At 38.1% G+C, this 10,545-nt stretch overlaps 1 protein-coding gene across 1 annotated transcript; it reads left to right on the forward strand.

Annotated features, from left to right (window-relative positions):
- The first annotated feature begins 2,503 nt into the window (after nt 1-2,503).
- Nucleotides 2,504-10,231, forward strand: PTGS2 (prostaglandin-endoperoxide synthase 2). Its single transcript, XM_027082994.1, has 10 exons — nt 2,504-2,674; nt 4,088-4,204; nt 4,317-4,460; nt 5,146-5,289; nt 5,715-5,896; nt 6,528-6,611; nt 6,724-6,970; nt 7,225-7,511; nt 7,993-8,140; nt 8,288-10,231. The coding sequence occupies exons 1-10, from the start codon at nt 2,623-2,625 to the stop codon at nt 8,695-8,697; spliced, it is 1,815 nt and encodes a 604-aa protein (XP_026938795.1). The 5' UTR covers nt 2,504-2,622; the 3' UTR covers nt 8,698-10,231.
- The last annotated feature ends 314 nt before the right edge of the window (nt 10,232-10,545 follow it).

A 10,545-nucleotide genomic window follows, 5' to 3' on the forward strand; every position in this document is an offset into this window, starting at 1 on the left:
ATAGTACTTTTCTACATAAGACAGGTTTAGCCACTTTGATTTGGTTTGGGACATTTAATATTCCCCCATGACCAGCATCCCCAAATATACTTTCCATTTTATTTTATTGTCTCAGACTTGTCAAAATTAATAAATCACTATTGTTTTTCCTGAAGCCCATAATTGGACTTCCTTTCTAAACTGCACCCATCCTTAAAATGTCATTTTCTCCTTGAACTATTTTCTGACTGCATAGGTACATGTAACTCTCTCTATTGTGCTATAGAAGTTACAGATTAAACCAAGTACTTTAACCAAATAGATGTTTTTTAATTGAATTTCCACTATGGAATGGAGTTCAATTTCTTTAAGTTCCAAGTAGTCTAAATGTGATTATTCTCTACACTGTTTTGTTCTCACCTTTGAATTCAGCCTCTCTGCAAACAGAACACACTTATATACACAGTAGGTATATATACTTATATACATAGTAGGTATACAATTAAGCTCTGATGAGGACAATGATGATGACTTCAAAATGAATTCAGGATTACAATATAAAATTTTAGTATACTTAAGAATTCAGGGCTTTCCTGGTGGCGCAGTGGTTGAGAGTCCGCCTGCCGATGCAGGGGACACGGGTACGTGCCCCGGTCGGGGAAGATCCCACATGCCGCGGAGCAGCTGGGCCCGTGAGCCATGGCCGCTGAGCCTGCGCATCCGGAGCCTGTGCTCCGCAACGGGAGAGGCCACAACGGTGAGAGGCCCGCGTACCACAAAAAAACAAAAACAAAAAAACAAAAAAAACAAAAAAAACAAAAAAAGAATTCAGAGTATGAATTCTTCTTTCGCATCTAACCAAGCTCGAATTAGTAGTCTTAAATATCAACTTAAAATTTGAGTAGATACATCCTACTCACTTAAAATGAAACAGAAAATTGGAATTATTAAAAGAAATTATTTTTTTTAATCTATGCTCTTAGTTGAAATTTCATGTAAGACTCAGTACAATAAATGAGAGTGTCACAAATGGAATGATTAACTATGTCTAGAGGAGAAAAGCTTCCTGCGTGAGGTGGAATTTTAGTCATTTGTGTCTCATGTAGAATCAGATAACGTGTACATTAAGCAAAATACTTTTTTTAAAAATCCAGTGTCTTTTTTTAAAGGCTCTACAACGCTGCTACTTTTTTTTTTTTCTTAGCATTTTACCCTCACACACCCTCCCAACCACTACCAAAAGATAGATGTTAAACAAAAGCAAAGGATGATGAAATTCAAAATTGTCAACATCACCCTTCTTTTACATCCATTCCATCCAAATTCTTCATCAAATTACCTTCCAAAATGAGAATAGAAAATTGGCCCTAATAAGCCCAGACAATTGAAAAGTAAACGTAATGTATTTTAATCCTTTGTCACAACTCATTATCCTGGAAAAGTAGGCAGAAAAGACAAAAAAGCAAACTTGAAAAATCTACTTCCTTCTATTTGTATCTCCTGTGAAGGGCTGGCGACCCAAACACTGGAAACCAAGCGGCAGAGAAAGAAATGCATTAAAGCAGAAGTTCTGGACGTTTAGCATCCCTGCAGATCCTGGTCACCTCCGCTTCCCTGGTTCATTGGAGAGGAAAGTTTATAGCGGTGACCCTTCGATCCCAGATTGACGATTTACAAGATAAGAACTCAGGATCGGTATTGAGGAGAGGAATTTACCTTTATTTCCCCTCTCCAAGAAGCAACGTCGGGGTGGTGGCGTGGAGAACAGCATTTATGTTAAAAACAACTCAGCTATAAAGAGAAGCTACAGATATGTACGCTGACTGTAACTATCACATTTCATTAGGTCAAGTAAAAATCTAAAAAAAATTTAAATGTATGTATGTGTGTGCTGAACCTACACGAGGCTGAGTGGTCACTGAAATCATGACACGTCTGAAATACACGACATGAGTAAAACATGTCAGCCTTTCTTGGACCCACTCTCCCCAGTCTGTCCAGACTGTGTCTTCTTCGGCCCCCCAAAGCCTAGGGACCAGACCAGGGGGCGGGGGCGCGCAAGGGGATTCCCTGCGCTCCGGAACCTCCAGGCTCCTCTGATTCCGGGAAAGGAAGACCAGGGGGCCGCCCTTCCCCCGCAAGAAGATCTGCCTCGGCACCGGGTCTTGGAAGCCTGGGTCAAAGACCCGAAAGAAGAAAAGGAATCTGGCGCGAAGTCCGGCGCCGAGGGCGGAGAAACCCAGGGAGGGGCTCAGGAAGATCGAAGTGGGGAGGGGGCGATCCGCTTTGCACCCACCTTGGGGAAGCCGAGCGCAACCTCCCAGGTTTCCGATTTTCCAGTTTCCGTGGGTAAAAAAAATCCTACCCCGACCCGGGCGGGTCTTACGCAATTATTTAAGTGGAGAGAGGGAGGAAAAGTTTTGGAGGGGGAGAAGGAAAGGCGGAAAGAACAGTCATGCCGTCACGTGGGCTGTTTTCACGCATAAAAGGAAGGTCCTCTCCGTTAGCTTCCAGTTGTCAAACGACTCGCAGCGACCGTCAGAGGACGCTCAGGAACTCCGCACCGCGCCTTCCTCCAACTGGACAGGCGGGACTCACACAACGCAACGCCTCTGCCGGTCCCGCGCCCCTCCCGCAGCCGAGATGCTTGCCCGCGCGCTGCTGCTCTGCGCCGCCCTGGCGCTCTGTGGTGCAGGTGAGTGAGTACTTGGGCGCCCGGCACCTGGGACTCCGCGGCTCCGTACACCCGGGTCGAGTTTCCGCTCTGACCTCTCCAGGGAACTCTAGGTATTCTGAATACCCTCGGAAGACAGAAGCTGTATGGCTTTGTAAAGAGGCTGGACCACTCGAGTCCAAATAAACTGGACGGACAGCTCAGCTTTGCCATCAGCTCTGATCATCATGGGTCACTTATTTAACCCGTCCGAGTCTCACTTTTCTCATCTGCTAAATAGGAATCGTGATACTAATTTGCAGGTTGTCATAAGACAGAACCTGATCAATATATGCGAGATGTTTTGTTTTTAATAGTACCTACTGATATTGAATGGAAATAATTGTGTTAAATACCCTAGTTAGTGCTTTCCTGCCCCAGGGAAGTCCAGATTGTTTTTTCAGGTAAGCAAAATGTTTACAAATGAAGCTGTTTTTACTTTGAAATTTTCTCTACTTTTTTTTTTTTGGCCGCACTGCGCAGCTTGCGGGATCTTAGTTTCTTGACCAGGGATGGAACCCAGGCCCTCAGCAGTGAGAGCAGTCTTAACCATTGGATGGCCTGGGAATTCCCTGTTTTGTTTTTGTTTAATGTAAATTAAGTCATGCCACTTTAATACTGTAAGCCATTCAATGATTTCCCTTGACACGTGGAATAAAACCCAAATTCCCATAAGACCCACATGATCTGCCTTTGCCTTTTCTGAACTCACCTTCCACCTCTCCTCCTAGCTTTGCTTCTGCCACACTCTCTCAAACACGCCTCAGGGCCTTTTCACTAGTTTTCCTTTCAACTTGGAATGTTCTTCGTCCAGATTTTTCAACAGCTTTGAGTTCTGACAAAAACAAAAAGAAAACAACAAAAAAAACCCTTAAATTTTGATTAATGTACTAGATCAATTCACTTTAATTTTGGAAGTCCTACTTCTTTGAGCCTCTTAAAAAGGCTAATTTGAACATCTAAAAAGTTACAAAGAAAAGCTTAGCAACATTCCACCAATATGTCTGGTGGAATATTCTGTTACCTTTATTTAGAATAGGAAGGTGGTATTTCTACATTCTAACCATTCTGTGAGGCAAGCCAAAAAAAAATTGTTTTCCCATGACTACCTGTATATTTCTTGAACTTTTTTATCATAAAGTTGAATCATAGTAAGTAAAACAATTAAATGTTTAAGTCAAGATTAAGACACTGAAGAATGATTTATTCATTGTCTTTACTTTCTTTTTTTTAAATTCGGGTATAGTTGTTTTACAATGTTGTGTTAATTTTTACTGTACAGTGAAGTGGAGTTCCCTGTGCAATACAGCAGGTTCTTATTAGTTATCTATTTTATACATATTATGTCATATATATGACATATATATTAATCTCATTGTCTTTACTTTATTGTAGCAAATCCTTGCTGTTCCAGTCCATGCCAGAATCGAGGTGTATGTATGAGCGTAGGATTTGACCAGTATAAATGTGACTGTACCCGAACAGGATTCTATGGTGAAAACTGTACCACACGTAAGTTTGTTTTTAGGTGCCCTCATTTGGAATGGGGATATATACAGTTATCATTTTACAGAACTGTGTCTTATAATGAGGTCCCATTAATTTCTTTTTTTTCTCATTGCAGCTGAATTTCTGACAAGAATAAAATTATTCCTGAAACCCACTCCAAACACAGTGCACTACATACTTACGCACTTCAAGGGAGTCTGGAACATTGTCAATAACATTCCCTTCCTGCAGAATATGATTATGAGATATGTGTTGATATGTAAGTACAAATCACTTTCTAGGGCTTTCAGCGGCCTCACAGAAAAATGTACTTTATAAAACTTTAGATTTTTAAACTTAATCCAAAACATTTAAATATACCATTTTAGTTTACCTTCTGTCTTAATGGCCAAAAATATTGACATCTGAATCCCTTCAAGTTTATAAAGTTCTGTCTCACAGTCAGAATTCTACTTAAAATCCTGCATACCTGCATACCTCTTCTAACCTTCACTGTTCTTGACAGTTTGTGAAGGAAGTGTGGTCTAGTTGTTTATTGAATGCCCATGGGCCACAGAATTGCACCCATTAAAATAAATGGATAATTTGGATTGGGGTCAGCAAGAAAATACCTTTATTTCTAAAGTGAGTGTCAAGCCCAGACATTCCTCATAGGCCTCTTCAGCAGTAAGTGGATGGTTATTTGAAAAATCAAGATGGCTGGACCATACTGTCTTCTGTAAAGTATATATATGTTATCAAAGATGCATGTTAATGAATCACTCTTTCCTCTTTTTTGAGTACCAGTGGCCGTTGGCTTTAAAGTATAACTGTTTTAAAATAGACTATCTTTGTTGGAATTAAATTCACTCTAGTGCCACTTTGCATATTTTACAATAAAAATGAACATTGATTTGCCTTGCATATGGGAGCAAATAACGTGTTTTTTTCCCCTCAAATTTCAGCGAGATCACATCTGATTGACAGCCCGCCAACTTATAATGTGCACTACGGCTATAAAAGCTGGGAAGCCTTTTCTAACCTGTCCTATTACACCAGAGTTCTTCCTCCTGTGCCTGATGACTGCCCAACACCCATGGGTGTCAAAGGTGAGTGAGAGGAAGCAGTTAGAGATGTATTAACTGTAACTGGGATTGGATTGCTACCTAGAAAATTTGACCATAAACTATGATTTATTTGTTAATAAAGCCATTTTTTCCTTATGGATATCTCTGGAGATTTTTTGAAAGTGTGAGTCCATGTAAACTACTCCATGAAAGTGAATGGGCATTTTGGTATAATGTCATGATGTTTTCAAATTCTATCATTAAAACTGAATTAATATTAAACAAAGTAGATTAAAATATTCAATAAGAAGTTGTTCCCCTGTATCTTAGAACTTCCATTTATTTTATGATCCTGTTCAAAGTTGTACTTCTCCTATAAGTGAAAAAGACCCTGGTTAATTGACAGTCACTCTCTGCTTCCTTGAATACATAGATGGATTCTTATCTTAGGCTTTCTCATTTTTCAGGGAGGAAAGAGCTTCCTGATTCAAAAGAAGTTGTGGAAAAAGTACTTCTAAGAAGAAAGTTCATCCCTGATCCCCAGGGCACAAATATGATGTTTGCGTTCTTTGCCCAGCACTTCACCCATCAATTTTTCAAGACAGATCATAAGCGAGGACCAGCTTTCACCACGGGACAGAGCCATGGGGTAAGACAGAGTTAAATCAAAATTAGTAGCAAATCATAGTTCTAGCTATAAAAACCTTAAATGGAGTTTCCATTTTAATTCACTGGTCTGGTAAAAATACAAAAACAAACACACAGACACACATACTTACATACATATATACAGATTATTATTTGTAGTTTGGCTCTTATATTTTTAGTTTAAAATATTGGCACTGCAAAAGGTTGTCTTCAAAAACATTTGTACCCTGATTATGCTGCCTTAAATATTATAAGGTGAGATTTTTGCAGCATTATTATCTCTTGGATTTCAGTGACATAGCTTCAAGTTATTGATAAGAATTTTATATCAAACATTTTCTGCTGCTTTTTAAAAGAAATACCATATAGTTATAGTGAAACTTATGATATAAGCTCCATATGAGACATTAATAGGTGACATATTTAGGAGACATATTTAGGTTTGTAGGTTTTAGTAGCTTCAGTGGATAAACAAGTTAATTTATTATTTTGTGGCTGTGAAAAATGTGTTACTGAAAAATTTTAATTGAAGCAAACTAAATCATCAAGTTATTTAGTGATAAATATATCATAGACACTTTACATAAGAATAAACAACAGCAACAAATTAAAAATTTTCCATAATCTTCTAGGTGGACTTAAATCATGTTTATGGTGAATCTTTGGAGAGACAGCATAAACTGCGCCTTTTCAAGGATGGAAAAATGAAATATCAGGTTTGTTCCATTTAAATATTAAGAATTAGTTATGACTCACCACCCACCTATGTTCAAAATCTCTAATGATTAAAATTTGTTTCTTACCTCTTTTGTTACTGTTTTTTTTTAGATAATTGGTGGTGAAATGTATCCTCCCACAGTCAAAGATACTCAGGTCGAGATGATCTACCCCCCTCATGTTCCTGAACACCTGCGGTTTGCTGTGGGGCAGGAAGTCTTTGGTCTGGTGCCTGGTCTGATGATGTATGCCACAATTTGGCTGCGGGAACACAACAGAGTGTGTGATGTTCTTAAACATGAGCATCCAGAATGGGACGATGAACAGTTGTTCCAGACGAGTAGGCTAATACTGATAGGTAAGCAAGAAGGGCAAATCATTTAAATAAAACCCTCTTCCCCAGAGAAAACTAACTTGGCTAGGTTTTCAGTAATTCTGGGGGAATGTAGTACGTGTAACATCACCTGCTCCATATTCATTCAATTCCTGAGCTTTTGATGGTAAAAAAGAAAATATAGAAGTGAAGGAATGGCAAATTAACAATTGCATTTTGGTTTCTTGAACGTTTGTGAGAAGAAATTCATGTCCTAAATTTTTCTTTTGTGCCAATAGGAGAAACTATTAAGATTGTGATTGAAGACTATGTACAGCACCTGAGTGGCTATCACTTCAAACTGAAGTTTGACCCAGAGCTGCTTTTTAACCAACAATTCCAGTACCAAAACCGTATTGCTGCTGAGTTTAACACACTCTACCACTGGCATCCCCTTCTGCCTGACACCTTTCAAATTGATGGCCAGGACTACAAGTATCAGCAATTTGTCTATAACAACTCCCTCTTACTGGAACACGGCCTCACTCAGTTTGTTGAATCATTCACCAGGCAAATTGCTGGCAGGGTAAGCATTATTATTGAAAAACAAAACAAAACATAGGACTTGTCAGTAACTAGAATTTCTGCTGCAGAAATGATTTTTCTTAAACTTACTAAAAGAGTAATTATTTGCTAGTAATATTCTTTCCTTGAAATAAGAAGCCTAACATATAATCTCGATTATAATATAATGTTACCATTATAATCTAGATCATAGAAATATTCTATAAATATTCCAAACTTACAGTTTAGGTCTCAGCTGGGAGCTGGGGCATCAGTCTTATGTACTTGGTACCCAAGGGATGCTTTTAAAATAGAAATCCGGGAATTCCTTGGTGGTCCAGTGGTTAGGACTTCACACTCTCACTGCCGAGGGCCCAGGTTCAATCTCTGGTCAGGGAACTAAAATCCTACAAGCTGTGCAGCACGGCCAAAAAAAGAAAAAAAAAAGTCTTAAATATGCCTAAAACTCAATTGTGTTCTACAATGTAATTCATTTTCAACAGGTTGCTGGTGGTAGGAATCTTCCAGTTGCAGTAGAGAAAGTATCAAAGGCTTCAATTGACCACAGCAGAGAGATGAAATACCAGTCTTTTAATGAGTACCGCAAGCGCTTTCTGCTGAAGCCTTATAAATCATTTGAAGAACTTACAGGTGAGAAACAGTTTCTAAACTTCTTCAAAGAGTCAAGGGGCAAATGAAAACGGCAGAAGTTGAAAGGAAATTGAGCAAAGGGTAAGACTTTTTTTATTTTGTAAAAGTTTTACATTGGTTGTATCTCTGTCCTTGTCACCTTCACAGGAGAGAAGGAAATGGCTGCGGAGTTAGAAGCGCTCTATGGTGACATTGATGCCATGGAGCTGTATCCTGCTCTGCTGGTAGAAAAGCCTCGACCAGACGCCATCTTTGGGGAGACCATGGTAGAAGTTGGAGCACCATTCTCCTTGAAAGGACTTATGGGTAATCCTATATGTTCTCCTGAGTACTGGAAGCCTAGCACTTTTGGTGGAGAAGTAGGTTTTAAAATCATCAAGACCGCCTCAATTCAGTCTCTCATCTGCAATAACGTGAAAGGCTGTCCTTTTACCTCATTCAGTGTTCAAGACCCACAGCTCACCAAAACAGTCACCATTAATGCAAGCTCTTCCCACTCTGGACTAGATGATATCAACCCCACAGTACTACTAAAAGAACGTTCAACTGAACTGTAGAAGCTGATTGATCATATTTATTTATTTATATGAACTATTTCTTTTAAATTAATTATTTAATATTTATGTTAAACTCCTTGTGTTACTTAACATCTCTGTTAAGGAGAAAGGGGTCATACTTGTGAAGATTTTCATGTTGATTTTAAAGATGTCTTCAAGTTAAAGGGGGAAAACAGTTTTCATCCTTTTGTACAATCCAATGAGAAATGAGTGTGACATCTTTTTACTTGAATTTCAACTTATAATAAGAACAAAAGCTAAGATGTTTGAACATTTAAATGCTGTTACAAGATGACAAAATGCTGCACATTTCTTTCTACACTATCGATATTTCCAAGGTGTCTTCCATGATGTGTGAGAAGCAGCTACCTACTCAATGATCATTTTATGATCTTTTAGCCATATTCTGATCAGTTTACTTCTATTTTGTTTTCCTGGTTTTAAGGTCTGAGTTTGTCTTTCTTTGCACTCTATACTTTCTTACCTGAACTTATGCAGGTTTTCAGGAAAAGCTCAGCTCAGGACTACTACAGAAGGCCTTTACAAGAAGGTATACACTCATTTTAAGTGAAAGGCAGAGAACTTTGTGAATAATTTAAAACCAAAGTAGCCTTATAGAGGCTAATAGCTTAGAACTGTAGGGGGTTCTCACTTAAAAACAAAACTTAATTGCTGAATAGTTCCCAGGAAGACAATGCTTCTTTTCCACATCTCATTGTCAGCTGACATTTTCTGGTACTGTATATTAATTTAATTTATTGAAGACTATTATTTATGTCTTCTTAGGATGGTTATTATAAACTGGGTTTAAGGCTGCATTGATTTTTTTTTTCTGCATTATATCAGAATCAATGTATCTTTTGGGATTACCTCTGAATTATTAATACAAGATAAATAATTGGCTTAAGATTTGTGAATACATTTATTTAGGAATCCAACTTTGGTATACTGAGATGTAAAGTTGGAATTTGTCTTTAAGGTTTACCTATACAGCAGCCCACAGAGAATGTTGTGTCTCATTAGCCTGGATGTGCTATAAGACTGATATTTTGTACATTTTTGAGGGACCTGTGGACGTTTCATTAATTCATTGACCCATAACTTTCTGGGGGGACATTCCGTGCAAAGAACTGTGGGTTTTAATATTTTTAAATCAAGCACTGACTACAGACAACATCAGTATTCATGTAAATAATTGAAAAAGTATGCCTCAGGCAGAGGGAGAAAATAAAATTTCATTAAAGAGAAATAACTCAGGGGAACTTTTAAGGTTTTATGTTATTGTTAAGAAAGAGTCAATAGTAGAAGGGCTTGTATAAAAAACTGTTAACTTGATTTAAAAAAACTGATTTGTTAATATCTGAATGACTGAATCTGGGAATTTGGAATATGTGTTGAATGTTTTGGTGCCTCAGACAAATGTATGATTAAATTAATTTATGTAAACTGTAAGTGTTGAAACAAATGTCTGTTTATTTTTGTACTATTTAACAACTGAAAATCTCTTCTAAAATAAATTTTGACTGTTGCTGTATATCTTTGTCGTGAGATGATTTCTGTAAGGCATTATTATTCTCCTATCTCTTCCAAACTGGACTGGCCCTTAATGAAATGGTTCTGCCCTCAGTCATACAGAGGCTTCTTAAGGTCACTATAATCTCTCATTCACGGCAACACTGTATTAGAAAATGTGTGCTCTGTGCTATAGGGGATAGCCACAGATTTGTTTTCATTGCCCAGTCTTAGAAGAGGAAAAAAAAAACAACAAGTATACAAAGGCAAAGAATAAGAGAAAGTTACTAAGGAGGTACAAAATTTTTTTTTTTTTGCGGTATGCGGGCCTCTCAC

This window comes from Aethalodelphis obliquidens, unplaced genomic scaffold (assembly GCF_003676395.1).
Source record: "Aethalodelphis obliquidens isolate GAN/ISIS:26980383/991018 unplaced genomic scaffold, ASM367639v1 scaffold48, whole genome shotgun sequence".
NCBI lineage: Eukaryota > Metazoa > Chordata > Mammalia > Artiodactyla > Delphinidae > Aethalodelphis > Aethalodelphis obliquidens.

Bases quoted from the DNA above. Each gene is read 5' to 3' on its own strand.
- PTGS2 (XM_027082994.1), top strand. From the start codon at position 2,623: ATGCTTGCCCGCGCGCTGCTGCTCTGCGCCGCCCTGGCGCTCTGTGGT. The intron at 4,461-5,145 runs GTAAGTACAAAT...CTCAAATTTCAG, and splicing joins TATGAGATATGTGTTGATAT to CGAGATCACATCTGATTGAC. The intron at 5,897-6,527 runs GTAAGACAGAGT...ATAATCTTCTAG, and splicing joins CCACGGGACAGAGCCATGGG to GTGGACTTAAATCATGTTTA.